This window comes from Arabidopsis lyrata, assembly GCF_000004255.2.
Source record: "Arabidopsis lyrata subsp. lyrata unplaced genomic scaffold ARALYscaffold_2, whole genome shotgun sequence".
NCBI classification, from domain to species: domain Eukaryota; kingdom Viridiplantae; phylum Streptophyta; class Magnoliopsida; order Brassicales; family Brassicaceae; genus Arabidopsis; species Arabidopsis lyrata.
The window spans coordinates 2,205,958-2,227,846 of NW_003302554.1; the positions used below are offsets into that span (position 1 = coordinate 2,205,958).

General features: G+C 36.5%; 3 protein-coding genes and 2 long non-coding RNA genes across 6 annotated transcripts; 2 read left to right on the plus strand and 3 right to left on the minus strand.

Annotated features, from left to right (window-relative positions):
* Positions 1-9,318: 9,318 nt before the first annotated feature.
* On the minus strand, positions 9,319-10,636 carry LOC9324132 (probable dolichyl-diphosphooligosaccharide--protein glycosyltransferase subunit 3B). The gene has a single exon (XM_002888023.2). The coding sequence runs from the start codon at positions 10,566-10,568 to the stop codon at positions 9,528-9,530; it is 1,041 nt and encodes a 346-aa protein (XP_002888069.1). The 5' UTR covers positions 10,569-10,636; the 3' UTR covers positions 9,319-9,527.
* A 325-nt stretch (positions 10,637-10,961) lies between these two features.
* Positions 10,962-12,652, plus strand: LOC110231058. Its single transcript, XR_002334146.1, has 3 exons — positions 10,962-12,000; positions 12,174-12,224; positions 12,577-12,652. It is a non-coding gene; the product is annotated as an uncharacterized LOC110231058 (long non-coding RNA).
* On the minus strand, positions 12,445-13,595 carry LOC110231057. Of its 2 annotated transcripts, none has more exons than XR_002334144.1 (2): positions 12,909-13,595; positions 12,445-12,814 (listed from the first exon to the last, which is right to left on the minus strand). It is a non-coding gene; the product is annotated as an uncharacterized LOC110231057 (long non-coding RNA). The 2 variants fall into 2 exon arrangements; XR_002334145.1 differs by having other exon boundaries at positions 12,891-13,595.
* Positions 13,596-14,193: 598 nt separating this feature from the next.
* Positions 14,194-15,734, plus strand: LOC9324134 (cysteine-rich PDZ-binding protein). Its single transcript, XM_021035682.1, has 4 exons — positions 14,194-14,325; positions 14,564-14,681; positions 15,265-15,362; positions 15,471-15,734. The coding sequence occupies exons 1-4, from the start codon at positions 14,310-14,312 to the stop codon at positions 15,533-15,535; spliced, it is 297 nt and encodes a 98-aa protein (XP_020891341.1). The 5' UTR covers positions 14,194-14,309; the 3' UTR covers positions 15,536-15,734.
* A 6-nt stretch (positions 15,735-15,740) lies between these two features.
* Positions 15,741-18,189, minus strand: LOC9322575 (chaperone protein dnaJ 50). The gene is made up of 10 exons (XM_021035681.1): positions 17,978-18,189; positions 17,831-17,893; positions 17,667-17,733; positions 17,454-17,513; positions 17,280-17,330; positions 17,111-17,191; positions 16,656-16,768; positions 16,447-16,564; positions 16,223-16,349; positions 15,741-16,117 (listed from the first exon to the last, which is right to left on the minus strand). The coding sequence occupies exons 1-10, from the start codon at positions 18,094-18,096 to the stop codon at positions 16,014-16,016; spliced, it is 903 nt and encodes a 300-aa protein (XP_020891340.1). The 5' UTR covers positions 18,097-18,189; the 3' UTR covers positions 15,741-16,013.
* Positions 18,190-21,889: the final 3,700 nt, after the last annotated feature.

Here is a 21,889-nt window from a genome sequence, read left to right on the forward strand (position 1 = left end):
TCTAATGAAGTGGTCTCATTCTGGGCTCAGAAAGAGGATTCATATAGTTCACAAAATAAAAAAATGAGGGTTCAAACCTTGATATGGTTTAATGCCATGAAGGAAAGATATGATCGAATCTTAGCCATTCGAAGAAATTAACCACCATATATAGTGGTTAACAACTAGTGTAAAGGTCTCTTGGTTTTATAAAATTGGTTCAACGATAGTATAATTTTCTCGCCTTTGATTAATTTTCATTCATCAACTAAACCAATATGACAATATATATGCAATGCAATCAAAGATTTGGTCCAACAACTGGAAAAACTATAGTAATCTGAAAAGATGATGGGAAAAAACTAGAATAACTGATTTATATTTAAGTACAATTACAGTTTCGTAAGTCTTCACTTAATCTATAGTAACTGGCTAACTGCATAATAGATGATTATTTAAAGATATAATTAAATTAAATTTCTAATGCAATAAATCTTGGGGGTTTTTCAAATGATTTGCTAGCATTTGAAGAAAATAAGATCCACAAATCTAAAACAGACAAAAAAATTGGAAGTTAACGGATAAAGCTATCCGAGCATTAAAAAACATAAATTCCAAATCATATGAATTTTTATTATTCACAATTTTCAAATACATGCCTCTAAACATCTTTACTTTATGCTAAAGTAGTTAACAAAAGACTTTGCTTTGATTAACAATAATAACTAATAAAGCTGTCATTTATTATTATATTAAGCATAACTAATTAATGACTAATAATATATTCATAATCCATACAAGACGCAACAAAAAAATTCTATTGCTGTCAAATCAAATGATTAGCCTTAATCTTTTCTATATAGATTTCGAAAGCTACACATATTGAGTTGTGGCCTTCACGTTTTCAAGATATATGTGTGTATAAATTTTATGTATATGCAATCGTCATTGTCTTAAATTGTAATAACATACAATGTGACTGTGTGAGACAGGCTGTGTGTTTTTTTTTTTTATGTAGGTTGAAAATTTGTGCTTAGTCACTTTCAAGACACCTCGTGCCTTTGGGTTAAATCCATTATTCCCGTAGAAAAATTTTAATTTTTAAATATTTATTAGCCTAAATTTTACTACTTAAATAGTATTTTTGAAATTTTTGCAAACCTTAATTATGGTAGACTAGTGATTTTTTTGTTGTGTTAGTCAAGAATTATCAATTTAAATTTCTACTACAAATTAAAAATTAGCTTATTTTTTAAACTCCCAACTATCAAAATTTTTTAGTTAAACATGTCTATCCGAAATGATATATTGATATGAAACCTAAAATAATATATATGAAATATAGACCAATTTACTAGTGATCAATTAATTTTCAAATTGTAATTCCATTAAGGGGGGTGTATTGAATTAAATATTTGGAAGGGTTTGGTGGAATTTCTATATTTTAGGTTTTGGAGTGATTTGAATAAAATTTTAGGATGGTTGAGTTGATTTGTTTGTTTTTTTTAAAAAAAAAACAAAAATCATTGTTGGGGTCGGATTTCATCCATCCTTTGAGACCGAGCCAAACTTCAACACCTCGGGTTATCCTGCTAGTCAGCTCGGGTACCCTGCCAGTCAGTCTGCCAGTCAGCTCGGGTATCCTGCCAGTCAGTCTGCCAGTCAGCTCGGGTACCCTGCCAGTCAGTCTGCCAGTCAGCTCGGGTACCCTGCCAGTCAGTCTGCCAGTCAGCTCGGGTACCCTGCCAGTCAGTCTGCCAGTCAGCTCGGGTACCCTGCCAGTCAGTCTGCCAGTCAGCTCGGGTACCCTGCCAGTCAGTCTGCCAGTCAGCTCGGGTACCCTGCCAGTCAGTCTGCCAGTCAGCTCGGGTACCCTGCCAGTCAGTCTGCCAGTCAGCTCGGGTACCTTGCCAGTCAGTCTGCCAGTCAGCTCGGGGTACACAGTCAGCTCGGGGTACACTGCCGAGCCTTATACTGCAGTTACCCCGAGGCAAAGTCTCAGTGCTACCCGAGGCTCAGTGCTACCCGAGGCAAAGTCTCAGTGCTACCCGAGGTGATATGTGTATTGTTCCCGAGGCAAAGTCTCAGTGCTACCCGAGGTGAAATGTGTATTGTTCCCGAGGCGAAGTCTGCAAAGTCACCCGAGGCGAAGTCTTCATCATCACCCGAGGCAAAGACTTGATAAATATTCATCTTCAAAGTATCATTTCCAAACAAGGCATCATTTCCGAAGGGTCATTTCCGATAAACCCGGAAATGATAAAGGAGAATCACGAAGGATCAACTTAAATCAGGAAATCTTCCAAAAAACTCCGAAGAATAAGGAAATTATCCTGATCCGCGATATTCTACACCGACTTCAAGATAAATGGAAATCTTCCGAGAATATCGCTGGAGAGGCGGTTTATCACCCCTATATAAAGAGACTCAAGGCTCTCACAGAACAAAAAGCAACATCGCTCTAGAATTTACACTACGCAAAGCTCTCACAGCACAAACATCTTTTTCCTTTTACGATCAAACTCTTGTACGATCAAAGTCATCTTTTTCTTAATAATATCAAGAACACCATCTTTGGTTACAATCGTTTCTGTTGTTCTTTGAGAATTCACGATTATCGTATCCCTAAAATAAAACCCTAGACAAATCTTGATTGTGTTAGTTTCGACTTCCACAGTTTGGCGCCGTCTGTGGGGATTACTTTAGAATTCTCTTACCCTAAGAACGCGAGACTCGAATACCAGAGAGGATGGTAAACGAAGACGATCGTCAGATACCGCCAGCCAGAGGAGGGAACCCTAATGCTCTGAACCCTCAGAATCCTCAAGCCGATCCGACAATCTTAGCAGCCCTAGCCGAACTGAAGGATATGATGGTTAAATTCCAGAAGAAAGCTGACGATCAAGAGAAAGCTAACAAAACCTTGGCGCAGCGAGTCGACGAAATCGCAACACGTGGGCAACAAAAAACCACGCGTTTCCAGACTCGGCCGCCACGAGCTCGGAGGGACTTGCCTGGCATCAACCCAACGAGACTCACGTTCGCGACACCAACCGGCAACACCGGAGTCGCAACCCGAGCCGACCCTGCCAGATGCGAGAACCAAGATGATCCCACCGAGCCAGACGCAGTGGACTTGACGGACGAGCCAGATGATCTGCAAGATGAGCGTACCCGAGCCGGAGCTAACTCCGCCGAGCGAACAGATCTCACTGACGATGAAGAAACTGAGGAGAACGTAAGATGGGCCGAAGAATCCGAAAGGGAGGACGAACTCAGCAAGATCCGAGCCTCCCTAGCCAAGGCGGAAGCTGATATGAAGCTCGTCAAAACCCAGATACATAGCGTTTCATCCTCTGCACCAAACATCGACCGAATTTTAGAAGAATCTCGGAATACGCCCTTCACCAAAAGAATTTCCGAAACGACGATGTCCAATCTGGGGAAGTTCAAAATCGACTCCTACAACGGATCAACCAACCCGAAGTGTCACATTAAATCTTTCGTGATATCCGTAGCCCGAGCCAGGTTCAAGCCCGGGGAGAAGGATGCAGGTCTATGCTTGCTGTTCGTGGAACACCTCAAAGGACCCGCATTAGAGTGGTTTTCTAAATTGGAACGAAACTCGATTGACAGTTTTGACAAGCTGTCGACACTATTCCTCAAACAATACTCCGTCCTCATCGACCCCGGAACCTCCGACGCGGATCTGTGGTCCCTATCTCAACAGCCCACCGAACCGTTGAGAGATTTCCTCACAACCTTCAAATCGACGCTAGCTAAGGTCGAAGGAATTACAGATGTAGCCGCTCTTTCGGCTTTGAAGAAAGCTCTCTGGTACAAGTCAGAATTCAGAAAAGAGCTGAACCTATCCAAACCTACTACAATTCGCGACGCGCTGCACCGAGCCTCAGATTTCGTCGCCTACGAAGAAGAAATGGAGCTACTAGCGAAGAGACACGAGCCGACAAAGCAAGCATCCCGAACCGAGAAAGCACAAACAGGACTGCAGAGCCAGAAGAAGCCGGATCAGAGTGAAACGTACACGCACTACGAGGGGCACGATTTCTCAGGAGCCCACAACTATCAAGTCGACGTAGGCCGTGGGCAAGGAAGAGATTCATTCACTTGGAAAAGATGTCAACCCCCAGGTGACGAAAAAGAATACTGCGAGCATCACAAGACCATCGGGCATCACACTTCCAGATGCAGGAGCCTCGGAGCAATATTAGCGGCCAAATTTCTAGCCGGAGAGCTTGGGACGAACATAACCCTCAAAGACCTACAGCCAGAACAAGTTCAGCCCGAACAGGTGGACACAGCAAGGGGTCCCGAGCCAAGGGAGCCAGAGGCTCCGAAGAGAGTCCGGGGAACACCCGACGAGGAGCGTGACGGAACACGACAAAGAATCTACATGATAATGGGAGGATCAGCGTTTTGCCCCGACACCGTAGCCGCGATCAAAGCCTATCAGAGACGAGCCAAAGCGACCGATGAGCCTGAGGTAGAGATGACGAATCCTAACCCCATTGCCGTCACAATTGGTTCCGAGGAGGCCGAGACTATCCCAGTTGTGGAAACACCTCAGGAAATACTACCGCTAAAAACCTAAGGTACGCATAAGCTTGAACTACGGGGTGGCTTGATCCCCGAAAAGGGTACGTAGGCAGCTCGTCCTCGGACGAGTTCAGCTACCTCCCCTTATCAAAAAGGGGGGGGGAGAGTGGGGTCCGTATATCCATACTCCCACTCAAACTTTATCAATTATATGTTTCCTATACTCCTATTCAAATTTTATCAAACTATATTTCTAAGTATACACTTCGGGTTTTACTAAACCTACCTCGGTCTTTACCCCGAAACTCGCCTCGGGAAATCAACACGGTCTAAACTCCGTTCTGTTCGTTTGGGCGATGGCCACGCCCGCGAACTAAATTCATCTACACCTCCACGGTTACAGCGCGCTATATAAGCATTCGAGACAATCTGGTCGAAGATATCCGACCAAAGATGAAATTGTCTTCAGAAACCCCAGTAAAATCTTAACACTGGTGCCCCAGTTCGCTTCTAAGCACTGGTTATCGATTGAATCGAATCGGGTCGCGACCGTGAACGTTCAAATCTTTCTGCTAAAACCCAGTTTATCTTAACATTGGTACCCATCTTTCGCTCCGGCTGCTAAAACCCAGTTTATCTTAACACTGGTACCTATCTTTCGCTCCGGCTACTAAAACCCAGTTTATCTTAACACTGGTATCTATCTTTCGCTCCGGCTACATAAATTCTTTTTTACTTAGGACAAAAAGATGTTTTGATACGGAAACTATTCAAAATCATTGTATTCTCTTCGAAGACAAGGATCTTTGAAAATAGCGTTTGTATTTACTTTGCAAAAATACAACGACAAAGTCATCCATGCACAATCTTACACTACAACCAAAAAGGAAGAAAAAGGATGGTTCTAAGAGTGCCGCCTCAGGTTCACTGGCGACTCGAAGCAGAAGTTAACATCTCGGTCGACTCATTCATGAAGCTCGTCACACTTGCTCCCAAGTCAACGAGCTGGGGGGCTAACTGTTGGGGTCGGATTTCACCCATCCTTTGAGACCGAGCCAAACTTCAACACCTCGGGTTATCCTGCTAGTCAGCTCGGGTATCCTGCCAGTCAGTCTGCCAGTCAGCTCGGGTATCCTGCCAGTCAGTCTGCCAGTCAGCTCGGGTACCCTGCCAGTCAGTCTGCCAGTCAGCTCGGGTACCCTGCCAGTCAGTCTGCCAGTCAGCTCGGGTACCCTGCCAGTCAGTCTGCCAGTCAGCTCGGGTACCCTGCCAGTCAGTCTGCCAGTCAGCTCGGGTACCCTGCCAGACAGTCTGCTAGTCAGCTCGGGTACCCTGCCAGTCAGTCTGCTAGTCAGCTCGGGTACCCTGCCAGTCAGTCTGCCAGTCAGCTCGGGTACCTTGCCAGTCAGTCTGCCAGTCAGCTCGGGGTACACAGTCAGCTCGGGGTACACTGCCGAGCCTTATACTGCAGTTACCCCGAGGCAAAGTCTCAGTGCTACCCGAGGCTCAGTGCTACCCGAGGCAAAGTCTCAGTGCTACCCGAGGTGAAATGTGTATTGTTCCCGAGGCAAAGTCTCAGTGCTACCCGAGGTGAAATGTGTATTGTTCCCGAGGCGAAGTCTGCAAAGTCACCCGAGGCGAAGTCTTTAGTGTCACCCGAGGCAAAGTCTTCAGAGTGACCCGAGGCGAAGTCTTCATCATCACCCGAGGCAAAGACTTGATAAATATTCATCTTCAAAGTATCATTTCCAAACAAGGCATCATTTCCGAAGGGTCATTTCCGATAAACCCGGAAATGATAAAGGAGAATCACGAAGGATCAACTTAAATCAGGAAATCTTCCAAAAAACTCCGAAGAATAAGGAAATTATCCTGATCCGCGATATTCTACACCGACTTCAAGATAAATGGAAATCTTCCGAGAATATCGCTGGAGAGGCGGTTTATCACCCCTATATAAAGAGACTCAAGGCTCTCACAGAACAAAAAGCAACATCGCTCTAGAATTTACACTACGCAAAGCTCTCACAGCACAAACATCTTTTTCCTTTTACGATCAAACTCTTGTACGATCAAAGTCATCTTTTTCTTAATAATATCAAGAACACCATCTTTGGTTACAATCGTTTCTGTTGTTCTTTGAGAATTCACGATTATCGTATCCCTAAAATAAAACCCTAGACAAATCTTGATTGTGTTAGTTTCGACTTCCACAATCATTAGTGATTTGGTGAGACTTATTGAAAGAATTTGGGAGAATTTAGTAAAAAAGAAAAGAAGAAGTCAACGACTCATTCCTCTTTTTTTTTAATAACTATGTTTTTCTTTTTTATTATCTTCTCCTTTGCCAAACGTACGGTGTGTCACATGACTCACATTTTTTTAGACGTATCTCTACCTCTGGATTCAATTTAATGATCAATCAATAACCAATAGTCTCAAGTCTCAACAAGTCAATGGAAATAATAAACAACAATCTAAAGATATAACATAAAACGTATAACATCATGATTCCATATTCATAGCATCTGTCCACATGTTCTCTGCTATTGTTGCTCTCCAATTATTAGCAAGTACTCTTTGTTGTTCTTGAGTACCGTGAACCTCTTCATACGCATTATTTTCATCATCACCGCTTTCATCAACACCATTTTCTTCGAGAACGTCTTCTTCAGGAAGAAACACGTCTAAACGACATTCCTTACGAAGATAATTATGTAAAACAGCATATGCAAGTACTAACTCTGCTTGCGTCTTATATGGAAAGGGAGGTGCATATTTGAACATGAGAAATCTTGGTTTAATCTGGAATCAAGAAGAGACATAGCAATGAGAATCGGTCATGTCGTGTTCCGGTAACGATTCGTCATTGCTGTTATAAGTGGATTCGATTGGATACTTGAGAATGGTTGATATGAGAGAGTGAGAGAAAACTTGAAAGTAAAATCGAGATCGAGAGAGATAGAAAGACAAGAAAGAAGAGAGAAAATTGAAAAAGATAGAAAGACGAGAAGGAAGAGAAAAAATTGAACCAGTCGTTAGTATGTTTTTTTTGGACTTTCTTTTTAACCAAATACCACCTCTATTGTTTTGTTATTATTTTTGCACTAAAAAAGTGTTCAAAGTCTCTCCAAATATCTATTTTCAGTATTTTTCTTAAAAAAAATTGTGAAATTTGAATAACAGTGGATTTGCTTTAGTTTTTATAAATTCTTAATTGAATAACAAGAGATTTGAAATTATTTGAAGTGATTTTATATAAATTCCAGTTTCAATAACATGGAATTTGGGAAGAGATTTTAAAATCATTAATTGAATAACAAGTGATTTTAACAAAAAAAAAAAAACCAAAATTTTTAAAAATCACTGTTTCAGTACACTCCCCTAAATATAACATGATGTCAAAACCCGAACATGCGCCAATCCAACTCAAACCAAGATCAATATCTGACCTGAAATTGTCAGACCAATATGACCCCAAATAGATAAACCGAGATTTTTATCGAGATGAAAGGATAAAAAGATATCATCTCAAATGAGAGACCCAAAGACCAAAGTAATATGTAAGAAACATGGGTTGGATTAGCAAGGCTTCGACACATACACCCACTCAAGGCCCAAATCGAGAAACCCCAAAAAAGTTGTAAGAAAACTCATATGGATAGAGCTCATTTATTTCTCTTTAGCTAAATCACTTTTTTTGTGTGGGCTTGAAATGGAACAAATTAGATATTGTACAACCAATTCCGAAGAAGAAAGACTATATTTGGGCCAGCATTCTTTAATCGCAAACAGACGTCAAGCCTTATAGGAATCTACTCCCTGGTAGGCAAGAAAGCCCGTATAGCTCAACTGCACTGTGACCAGAAAGAGAAAAAAGAAAGAAAGAGAACTAGGCTAAGGTGATTGAGAAAGCTTATGTAAACCGCAACATAGAGGTTGTGAAAGAGATTAGGTTTGTAAAGGTTACTTTGATCATTCATAAAAAACCTCAACTGATTCTAACTTCAGTTTCTACGTTTATTTTAACATAGAAAACAACAAAAAATCAAAAACAGATATCACTTTAGCGAAATCTGAAACATTATCTGAAACATTTTTAATTTTCAGAAAATCTGTGTACATAAGTACATTGCAAATACAAACTAAAGGAGAACTTTCATTTGCGTGTGAAATTCATGATTTATGTTTACCATCAACAACTATAATTTGTTTAAAAAGCTGAAGATTGTAAATTCATTTGAATTAATAAAAAGAATAACTGCACAATAAACGTAAACAAACAATCAAAATCATAATCATGTAATTGAGAGGCATGCTTTGCAATTTTCAAGTTGAAATGATCTCACAAATGTGTGTACTCAATAAACAACGAAAAGCCCTATCAAGAAGAGACTTGGTTCCCACCTGCGCAAGCCTATGCATGTCAACTGGCTAAACCTAATCCGAAACTCCATCTCCATCACAAATTCATACTCGAACCCAAGTTTTACTTAGACTCATTCTCCAACAAAGAGCAAAACGAGTGGTAATAAATTTATAGAGGAACACAAATCCAAAAGAGCAGAGGACACAGTCAACGACGAACCAAAAGGTTCCATAATGCTTAAACAGTCACACTATCCTCAATCACAAAGTCCTTTTTCTGAATAGATGCAGTAAGCAAGACTAAAGGCACATAGAAACTCTAAGTGGAAATGTACCAATAAGAATCCTAGACTAATAGTACGCTACTATTTAATCGACTAAAGATCCCATATTCTTGCTCATATATGTTACTCATTCAGATAAATAACTTAACAAGGGACTAATGTAGCAGTAAGGAGTTTAAAGTAAACCATCTGAAATAGTAGTACTACACCGATTCAAAAGTATTTCAAATCGAAACACAAAACATCCAAAACATCATTACTCAATTCCCAGAACTGTTTGTTTCCAAAACTAAAGCCATTACCTTGTGAAACACATATCCTCAAGTGTGTCGATCGAAATCAACGCCAACTCGATGGCCAATACGGATGAATACCATATCCAGTCTTCCAATTATCCAAGTAAACAACTTTCTTCACAGCCCAGAACGATATGAACAAAGCCAAAAGCATAATCAATCTCTGTGCAGTAAGATTCTTCACTCGAACAAGCACATTGGTAACAAACGCCAAAAGCAATCCAACAACAGTATACAAGAATCCAACAGCAAATCCTTCAGCTCCAAGCTGCATTCCAGATCCTTGGTAGAAGAAGACAAGCTTATTCGGATCATTACGATCTTGAAGAAACATCGGCATTTTCCTGATAATGTTGTGCATTGTACCAGCAACGCTAAAGAAGTAAATGAAGATAGCACCAGATAACCAAAGTCTACTATCATGAAGAATAGTTTCTCCTTTTAGAACTCGTTTGATGATAAACGGAGTAGCGATAACGATCAACGCAACGATTACGCCGATCTGCGGTTTCGATAGAAGCGGTGGACGTTGAATAGGACCGACCTTGAGTTTAGTTCGTTGCTCGACGAACTCAGCCATTGATTCCGCTAATCTAGAGTAATCCGATTGATCCATTTGACCAGATTCATCACGTAGATTCGATATCGAAGGACTTACAAGACGAATGTGAGGTAAAGCGTTAACGCCAAAGAGCTGGAACGAAGATTGAGACTGTGAAAACTCGATCTCACAGAAGAAAAGCTTAGTTCCTTCAGATCCATTGTTGTTAGCGAGGAATGAAGCGGAGACGATACCGAATTCGCGACGGAGCTCTTGAAGACGAAGCTCGTTTTTGCTGTGAAGCTGAGTTGCGTCGAAGAAGACGAGTAACGAGTAAGGACGAGGAGTGGAAGCGGAGGTTAGGAATTTTGAGATTCCATGGTCATCGAGATGGATTACGCCTGATTCGCTTGTTGATCTGAGAGATACAAGTTCGTTTAGAAGATCTGAATCGGAATCTGAATCGGAAAACGAAGCTGCGAATGCGGATGATAGTGTTGCTACGAGGAAGAGAAGAGAGACGAGTTTTGATTTGACCGCCATTGTTGAATGTTGATCTCTCTCTCAGATTCGAGAAGAAGAGAAAAGTGAAAGAAAAAGGTATTTGCCGTTTACCAAAAAGCCTCTGGTTGGAGAAGAAGGTCTTCGAAGTTTTTGGGTTTTTTGGGTATCTCGCTGGTAGTCCTACGTGGAAGGTTTTTGTTGGTTGATGTATCCACGTGGATAGTTTCGATTCGTGGAATAAACTCTGATACCTATGAGTGAGGCTATGAGATTTTAGTATTTTACGAGACATTCGCCTTGTTTAATTTGTTTTTTTTTTTTTTTTTTTGTTAACTGGAATAAACTCTAATTTTTCTTAGCTCCAAAACAGTGAAATTTTAATTTAAAATAAGGCTAAGATTCAAGGTTAAGAACCAATTGGAGATTACTTTGTTTAATTTTAATAGATTAGCATTCGTGCAATGTAGTGTTTTGTCTTTGATAAAAAAAAAATCTTTCTGTTTCAAGTTATTTTGTTGGTAGATGTTTGTTTGGGAGGAGGTAGACCAATTGTTCTTAGTTAGAATCGGATGATGGATAATGAAGTTATTCTTGCTTTGGATTTAAAAGAGACTAATTACAAAAAAAAAATGACCGAATCCCTTTTTATTGATTATCGATTATCGAAATTTTTACATATATTATTAATAATGATACCACAATTTTTTTTAAAAAGTTTTTATCAACATCAATAATTTTTACCGAATCTCTAGTCGTTCCACCACGAAAACATCCTCCTTCACAACTTATTTTTCATCTTTTATTTTTCTCCTTTACCACTTATATTTTGGTATAGAATATCACACTCTTCCATCTTTTAAACCAAATTCTTCTTCAAATGTTTAGGTGCTTGTCTAACACCATCAATACAATTCACAACCATTATTATGGATACTTTGTAAAGGAGAGTTGGAGAGGTGTAGATTAAGGGTATTAATGTAACTAGGATGAAACCCGCGCTATGCCGCGGGTATGTTTTTGAATGTAATTTTTTAAAATGATATGTACCTTAAGCATCAATAGAGAATCATTCTTGTCTGTTCCTATCTTTTGGCAAGCTTAGATGAGTTGACGTCGTTGATGATTCTCTATGGAATTCTTTTTCTTTTTTTTCATGGAAGTTTGTATTTCTTATTTCATGGCGATGATAGTGCGTCTCATTCTGGTGTATGTGCTAACTTTATTTCCACAATTCCACTTACAAAAGTTGGTATCAGGAGAGTTTGTACAAATATTTGCAGGCTTTATGATATTCTTCTCGATTCTTGGTAAGCTTGTCTCTTATATAAAAATCCATTTAGAATTGAAGTAGATCCCATTAAGTAATCTTCTTATATATATCCAATGCAGGGAAGTTTGGGGCAGTATTCGCATCAATACGTGCTCCTATAAACGCTGCCTTGTACTGTCTCTTCTTTGCCTATATATGTAGGTAAGTATTGTTTCTAAGAAGAAGTGAATAATATAGTAGGGTGGGTAAATCTGATTTTCGACTTGGCTTTGAGTGAAGCTGCTCTCTTTATATTCAGATAGATAGCTTGATATATCTTCCCTTTGTATAGTTTATTCTAACTCCTATATATATTTACTCTTTATGTTTTGTAGCTCTTGAAAAAGTTTTCTAAAGATCTGCCGTCTTGGAGATAGTGAAAAAAGGTATGTGTCTTATCCTCTTATTAGTCATACTCTGGTTATATTCCATTAGCTTTGCAAAATTTGGTTCTTATGTAGAAATTGTAATGGATTAATCAAGATATAACCAATAAGTTGGATATAGTGTATAGATAGTTCTCAATTTTTTAATCCCAATACCATGCAAAAGTTAGTATAGTTCTCAATCTAAATAGCAAACTCATAATCAGCATAAACCAATGAAAAGCAAAAAAACGAAGGAGCTATTCAATTTAAAACTTTGGAGGTATTCAAACAGAGCTTTTGCTATTGAGAAGCTGAATAAAAAAATCTATGATTTCAAAAAATGAACATTGTTGAGCCAAAAATGTTTCAGTTGGATGGCACGGCTCCAGTTACGTCTTTGGTGTTTCTCTGTTCGTGGAGGAGACAAAGATCATGCATGAGGTAAATTCTCTTTATTCAAATTCCATGTGGCATATCTTGTTTTTAGAATAAGAATAATCAATAAAAATAGTTTTAGATTACATGTTTTCCTTGTTCCGCAGCACATGTAGCATCACATCAGTAAGATGAAAACGACGCGATGGATGTTAATCATAAAAAATCGAAACCTGCAAGAAAAACTCTCAATCAACTCTCATGTGAAAACAAATCTAGAGCATTAAGGCGGTTTGGAAGATTGTTTACAACGATAATAATCCATACTCATTCCAAGAAAGAGACATTTTATTACTAATCTTGAAAGGACCATTCTCATAGAACATAGCCAACTCACTGCTACATCCAGGCCCTCCAACCAACCAAATCACAATGGGAGCGTCCTTCTTGTTGCGTGACTCAAAGTGAACAAACAAAGCAAATAAACACTACTTTGAGATTCCAATTAGTAAAACGTCACCAAAACTCCAATGTTCAAAAATCAAACTAATACACAAACCTACTCAAGAGCTAGCTGCAAATTGTAATTGAACCACAAACAAGTCCATAACGATTTCTCAAATTTTAAAGTTCTAGAAGTTGCTATACTCTACCATAAAAAGCTCAAAATCGAGCAGATCCTTGATCATATCAAGTGATATAGTGTCACTGAAAGGAAACGTAGAACTCAAAGGAGGTTGAATTTCTCACCTGGATTTCTTGTCTAGGTAAACACCATGGATTTGGGAATGGAGGAAGATCAAGCAACCCGGAAGAGCCTATTTCATCGATCAGAAGGCAAAACCCAAAGCCTATTTCAACAAAACCCACCATGTTTGGGGTTTATGATTATAAACAAAATAATTAAAAAGCCCATGAATTAAAAATATCAAGATGGGCATTTAAAAAGCCCAAGATGATTATAAAAAAAATGATGTGGAATTGAGGAAGATTTTTACTGGACGGAAATGATGAGCTGTATTAATGTTATAATTTGATTGGACAGCTTTTTTAATGATTTGTCAGGCTGAGAATAGCTGAAAAAACTGATGTGTCGTTTTATTGTATTGATTAGTCATGACTTAAACCTTAAGGTTAAGACCAGAGCCGACCACAAGGCCAAGCAGGCAAAGCACATGTTTGTGGCCATTAAATAATATCATTAATTTTCGGCCACATTTATGTAAAAGTTCATGTGGTCTAGTGGTTATAACTCAGTGGTGCAGTCAACAATTCTTGGGTTTGAGTCTTGTGGCCCAATATATTGTAAATCATTTGTATCAATAAATCATTCAGCCTACATTTTTATTTGGTATCAGAGAATTTTCTTGAGTCTCAAAGCTTCTAACAACAACATTCCTCACTTGTCACAAAGAACCCGAGACACACTACACATTTTATCTTATCACATCTTGCGTAGTTGCGTGGGCTTAATGTCAGTCACACCATCGCCAAATGAAACTAATATTTGCTTGAACCGCCAATAGTAACTCGATTCCATCTCTAATCGTGCGTTTTAATCAAAACGCGTTTACTGATTTTCCAAATTCATTTTAAAGAGAAAAACAAAAAGGAAAGAAAAAAAGATTTAAACATAAATAAAATTGAACACCTGTAAGTTCTCGTCGTGACCCATTCGAATCGATTTTAGGCGCTAGGGTTTCTTCATCCATCTCTCCGAAGAAGAAGATGGTTTGCGATAAGTGTAAGTCCTTCGAATTTGTTCGATCATTGTGTTGGGTTGTGATATTATCGCCCTTATTAGCGTTGGGATTTGTGATTCGATTCGGATTTTAGCTTAATCTGTTACATGTTTCAGGAATAAACCTAATGATTTCTGATTCGATTTTGGTTTCTTAGATCGAAACCCTAGTTATAGGATCTGTAATTTAGTTCAAAGCATGAACCTTTGACTCAAGTTTTTGATAATCTTCTAATTTTAGGTGAGAAGAAGTTATCGAAAGTGATAGTGCCAGATAAGTGGAAGGATGGTGCTCGTAATGTAACTGAAGGTGGTGGCCGTAAAATCAATGAGAACAAGCTTCTCTCTAAGAAGAATAGGTATGTGTTCTTAAGTTTTTCCATCTTTAATTTACTCGTCTTCATCAATTGAATGCAAAACATGGAAATTGCAATAACTTTGTAACTTTGGGGATGTTTGTATCGTTCTTTTTATCTTTTAGATAGGTGTTGGTTTTGTTTCCTGTAGTTTCTTCTAAGAACCATTAGTAAATGTAGAAGTTCTCATGGAAATAGCGATAAATCTGTAAGTTTGGGATGTTTAAATTGTCTTATTTGAGTTGAGTATTGGTTTGTTCCCTCTAGGTTCTTCTAAGAATCATTAGTAAATGTACAACTTCTCATGGAACCAGCGATATTTTGTAACTTTGGATGTTTGTATTGTCTTTTTTTGAGTTGAGTTATTGGTTTTGTTTCCTCTAGGCTTTTCTAAGAATCATCAGTAAATGTTTAGGAAGATCGAATTTTGTGTAAAGCTCTAGTCTAGTACTCTAATATTTTTCATGTGTTGTAGTACTCGCTATCGAAGAACTAGTTAGAATAAATCGTTTAAGGTTTAGTGCTCTTGTGGTTATCTTTCTTTGCTGCTTCTGATTTTGTATTGTGATGTTTCTTTGCTTTGTAGATGGTCACCTTACAGTACCTGTACCACAAAATGCATGATCTGCAAGCAGCAAGTGCATCAAGATGGTAAATACTGTCACACATGTGCCTATAGCAAAGGTAAATAGTAAATACATCTGTTTTACTGCACGAAATTCTTACCTCTGGTTAGATATTATAATAAAGTAGCTCAACAACTGAAGGAATTGCCTCTTCGTGGTTGTGCAGGAGTGTGCGCAATGTGCGGAAAGCAAGTGTTGGACACCAAGATGTACAAGCAAAGCAATGTATAAACAAATGAGCAAGCGTTTCACATTTTAGTCTCAGTCCCTTTGATGTCAACTTTGTACCACCGGGACAACTTATCCTCTCACTCATGTATTCCTTTGTACCGGTTTCCTTCAGTTTTAATATAACAAAACAAAATCTTGTTTGTTCACTGTGTTTCTTGACTAATCATAAAGTTCTAATGTTTTGTTTTCGAGCTCGAAATTCAAGTATCAAAGATATATTTGAACATTCCACTGAGCAAATTTGTTTTAAACAAAATTGAGTCAAAACTAGACCATGTCCATTGACAGACATGATTCATCTTGTATATGCCAAATTGAGATTTGGTTCCTGGTACCGTACAATTATACTACTGTCTCTTCTTGTAACTTGTTCGTTGATCAGATCTCTTATAACATTAAAGTAGAGTGATAATGGTAAAAAAGTGTCTCTGAAACTTGAATTGTCTTGTGTATCCTGGCATGGTAAGTGACAAGTAGCTTATCTTCTCCGCTTCGATTCTTTACGCATTTCTGCAAAGTAATTCTCAAGATTCTGCTTCTCCCACAGCCTTTTCTGTACCAGATCTTCCTTCCTATATTCATCTGAAAATTATCGCATTTGCACAATCGTTTTAATCACATTGTATTAGAAATCAATCTTTATCCATAAGTCGGTTCAGGTTGGGGAATTAGAGAATAGAAGGATACCTAGATTAGCCCATGCGTCGGCAGGCACACTAAGTGATCTTCGGGTTAGGTACGATGCGTCTTCCCATGAATAAGGAGCTTTCTTGATCTTATATCTCCACACCCAACTGCTGTACCATACTAGAAGCTGGAAGGTAACAGAAAGTTGAATCAGCGATCTCAGGAAAATAAGATATGAGAATCTGTGAAATGTGGCACAGTGGAAGTATTTTTTTAAATGAAACCTTAATGATAGTGTACGGTAGGAGAATGAATCGAACACCGAGAAGATCCCAGACCGATGGTTTTTCAGCTCCTTTGATTTGTAAGTCGAGTTCGTTACTTAGCTCTTCCTGTAGTTTCCTGCCAAGACAAAAAATGATTATGATTTAGTCAGCGATACGACACAATCTCATCTAATAAAAAGCCCATTTATATAACTAGGGCAGCATACTGGTCAATCTGCTTTGAACCCTTCTTCTTGTTAGTTACTCCACCAGTGCGTTCGAGTTCTAATGCCTTGAGCTTATTTTTATAAGCAGGAGTTCGTTTAACCGACGCTATAGCCTGCATGAAAACAATAATGCAGGATCTCATCAAGAAAAGGAGCCGAAAGTTCATATCTTGTATAATTTTCTAATCATACACTTAAGAGTTTAAGCTACATAGAGTTCTCATAACAAAGTATGTGAATCACATTCAAGAGGTCATATGTCCATAAATTCTACGTTTCATGAGATGTTATGATACATGTGATACGTGTTGCGCATACCTGTGATATGTAGATGAGTAGTTCTGATGCTTAAAAATATAACAAGATATGTTTAGCACGAATCAGAAAAAACGCTACAGAACAGAGACTTAAGACTATTAAAACATAGTGAGAGACTTCCTATCTCTAATACGTACCTCATTATACCTTGCCACGTTGTTCAGATACTGAAACGCAGACAAAACCACCAATAGACCAACCAAAACAGCACGGGGATCCTAAAAACACATCAGGCAGTTGTATCAGTTAAAAAAGCCAATGTTTCCCCGCAAGAAAGGCTATCACAAACATCCAATAATATCTTACCGACTTATGTCCATATTTCGCCCGGTAATATTGAGCGGTGTTGTAAAATACCTACATACAAAGAAACACAAAGCGGTAGAGACAAATTTCAGAAGATCTTTCATCTGTTCAATCCATAAATTGCTAGAAAACAAGTATGACAATGCCATTTCTCATAAAAAATGTTGTACTGACCTCTTCTGGATGTTCAATTGCATAATCATATTGTGCCCGAGTAGTATTATCTTTCAAAATCTACAAAAAGGATTACAAAACGAACCTTCTCGTTCCATTATTCTCAGCTATAAACTAAAACTAGATCATCATCCCTAAGAAACTATACGCAGATGTATAGTGAGATTGACTAAGCAAGATTCAAAATTCAAAATCATAAAAAGATTGAAGTACCTCATAAGCAGTGGCGATTTTCACAAACAGTTTCCTCGATTCAGGATCCGGATTCTTATCTGGATGACTAAATCGATTCATCAAAACAAAGATTAGCAAAATACACAATCACGATCAAATCCAATCAATCTGAACAATAAAATCAACAAATCCAGAATCATTACTGTTGAAGAGAAAGCTTATAATAAGATCTCTTGATATCCGATGCGTTCGCATCTTGAGCAACTCTGAAATCGAAAATGCAAAACGATTAAGAGAGAATGAAAAATCAAAATCTGAATTTGAAAATGGAGATCGGAAGCTGAACAAACCCGAGAAGAGCATAACAATCTTCAGCACCGCAATAAATTGCCGTCGAAGATTGGACGAATAAGGAGAGAAAGAGAAGAATCAAGGCCAAGCACCACCGCTCCGTCACCGGCGGCGCCATCTCGTGATTAGTCGTCGGCGAATTGAGAGGAAAAATACTCTTTGGGCCTTTTTTGTTTTGTTAACAGAAATTGTGAGATTTTTTTTTGTGAAGAGTCAACAATAAATGTAACTTTTTAGAATATTTAATTTTGTTGGGCCATTATGGATTTACGTTAGTAGTAGTATATTCTCCTCTTAAATAATTGAGTCTTATCGTGCGAAATAATAGGATTTAAATATACTTATTTATATTATTTTTTTACTATTTAGATGAAAACGTATATATATATATATTTCCTTATGTATTTTTTTTTAAAAAAAATTTAATAGACACATATAAACAAATTATTGTTTTGAAGGCAACACATATAACACAAGAATCTTGTATTAGTATCGTTTTTGTATCACCTGTTATAATTTGATGGTATAATGATAAATTTAAAAATTTATATGAACACGAAAATAATACATAAAGGAAATATGGATAGAAGATTATTTGATTCTTGACAAGAAATAATGCTAAAATTAGTAGATTTTATGATTTTATTATATATTGCTTAAGGAGTGGCTTTTGACACATGAATGTTTGGAGAGGGCCTTAAGAAGCCGAACAAGCAAGTCAGAAGTTGATGAGATCCATAAACGGAAGAAGACATATTCTGTGAGTTAGAATCATCAGGTTCATTTGATCACTTACCTCTGCTTTTTGGTCATTTTCTTTAAAATTTGCTTATAACAATTCTGGCAGATTGTTTCATCTTATCTTAAAATCTTTATATATTAATGGGGTTGATTAATCATTGTTGATTTATATTTGATTTTGGTTTCTGAAAATTGTTACTATGAAATAAGTTAAGGACAAACTATATATTTCATATTTTCTAAAATAGTTTTGAAAATGATATGTCAAGATGTTAGGCTTTAAAACTCAAGAAATAATTAGAACTTCATAAATAAAATTAATTCAATATAAAAATTAAAAAGTATCTTTAGAAAAAAACTATACGTATATTATATTTAATTAAGAATATACTTTAGCTGTAAATGGTAACACAATTTTGAAGGTATTGTTGATGAATTTTGTAGGAAAAAAGAATTTTACATTATTTGATTGTTGAATAATAGTTGAGGAATATGTGAGGAAATGTTGATAAATTGAGAATACATAAAACATAACAATTTTGGTACATGATATTAAAAATCACATTTGTATACACAATATAATGCAATATCATTTGTGTACAACAATTTTAGTATACATTATGATGCAACATAACATCTTTTAAAGATACTACTATTTATATTTTACTTCGGTGTTTGATTTTACTTTTATTTTTAAGGTGTTGGGACTTTTATGTGTCAACAACTAGATTTTAACCCGCGGTACACCGCGGGGCTATACTTTAAACAAAAGTTTGAAAATTATCTATAGATATAACCTATTGTTTTGTTTGGTTAAATATACTTACATATGTATATATTATATATATTACCCCGCGATACTTCGGGTCGATTTTTTATCAATAATTTTTAAATTTTAAGTTGTATTTTTTTGTTAATATTATTTATTTTATTTAGTGTTTAAGATTATATAACTGTATTTGATTGTTAATCCTAGGATTTCACCTGTAGTATACCGTCCCGTATTAATATCGACCCAAACCCGTCCCACCATATAACCCGTCCCATGAAATTAAACATCATTTTGTTATATTTCTTTTTAATAATATTTTTATTTAAAAACATATACAATTCGAGTCAATTTATAAGTCTGCTTTAAAAAACATATAGTTGTAATGTTTTTATTATAATAAAGTAATAATATATAGATGTTGCTTACTATAGTTATAATCAAAACCAACTAAAAATCTAAGTTTAGTGTTGATTATGAATCATAGTTACAACCAAAAAAAAATTAATCAAATACAATTAGTGTAAATTAACTAATTAAGAAAACAAACAGAAATATAACAAAACTTGCTTTAAAATCGTTAACAAAAAAAGGAAACATCATATTTAAGCAAGATCTTTGGAGCCAAAATCTTTTTTTCATATCTTTTATTTAATTTTCCAAATCTTAAGAATTAAATCCAGTGGCATTCCATTGTAAATACATTCCAACTCCAGGATTTATTTGCTAAAAGTCATCCAAAAATGTATATATAGATTTGATTTTACTTTTATTTTTAAGGTGTTGGGACTTTTATGTGTCAACAACTAGATTTTAACCCGCGGTACACCGCGGGGGCTATACTTTAAACCAAAGTTTGAAAATTATCTATAGATATAACCTATTGTTTTGTTTGGTTAAATATACTTACATATGTATATATTATATATATTACCCCGCGATACTTCGGGTCGATTTTTTATAACAATAATTTTTAAAATTTAAGTTGTATTTTTTTGTTAATATTATTTATTTTATTTAGTGTTTAAGATTATATAACTGTATTTGATTGTTAATCCTAGGATTTCACCTGTAGTATACCGTCCCGTATTAATATCGACCCAAACCCGTCCCACCATATAACCCGTCCCATGAAATTAAACATCATTTTGTTATATTTCTTTTTAATTATATTTTTATTTAAAAACATATACAATTCGAGTCAATTTATAAGTCTGCTTTAAAAAACATATAGTTGTAATGTTTTTATTATAATAAAGTAATAATATATAGATGTTGCTTACTATAGTTATAATCAAAACCAACTAAAAATCTAAGTTTAGTGTTGATTATGAATCATAGTTACGACCAAAAAAAAATTAATCAAATACAATTAGTGTAAATTAACTAATTAAGAAAACAAACAGAAATATAACAAAACTTGCTTTAAAATCGTTAACAAAAAAAGGAAACATCATATTTAAGCAAGATCTTTGGAGCCAAAATCTTTTTTTCATATCTTTTATTTAATTTTCCAAATCTTAAGAATTAAATCCAGTGGCATTCCATTGTAAATACATTCCAACTCCAGGATTTATTTGCTAAAAGTCATCCAAAAATGTATATATAGATTCTTCGCAACAAAATCGATTGAACAAAGATTTTGGTAAGAGGTTTAAGCAATCTTAGATGGGCCATATTTATCTTATTACACAACGTTTTTGATTTTTTCCCTTTTTCTTTTTTCTTTTATAATATCAAATGCTTCTAAAACACTGATTTGTTAGAATTGAGTCCATGATTAAATCTTCTAATATCATATGTGTTAGTTTGTATGTAAAGTCAACGGATGTAATGTGTTACATATGACTTACCACGAACGGGTGTGAGTAAGAGACGTAACTTGTCGGTGAAGTTACAACTGTTACCAACGGTTACGTGGAGTAGTTATGTAAACATGTATATAAGTGTGTATGTCTTGTCGAGTAAAAAACAACAAGTTTCAGATTCAATAAAGAGTTATTTTTGTTCTTGTCTTCTTTACAAGAGAAGAGACAAATGTCTCTTGCATTGTTTTTCTTCTTTCTCTCAATATTCCAACATGATTCACATCACATGTTAGCAAAGCAAGCTGACTATAACTCTTAACATATGGACACTTTGCAGGAGTATGTCCCTCCAACAAGAAACCTCAAATCTTCTCAATTATATTAATCAAATTTTAGAGAAGAAAATTACATGTAAATATACCAACTTAAATCATATATTTTGATTCACATAGCTGATAGAAACAACTTGAATCAATTTAGAACTATAGCTAGTAGTACCATATGATTATATTAATAGACATGGTAATATTAAAAAGGAATGAAAATAACCATTAGACCCATCATATTAAATGCACTTTTAGCTACTTAGTTTT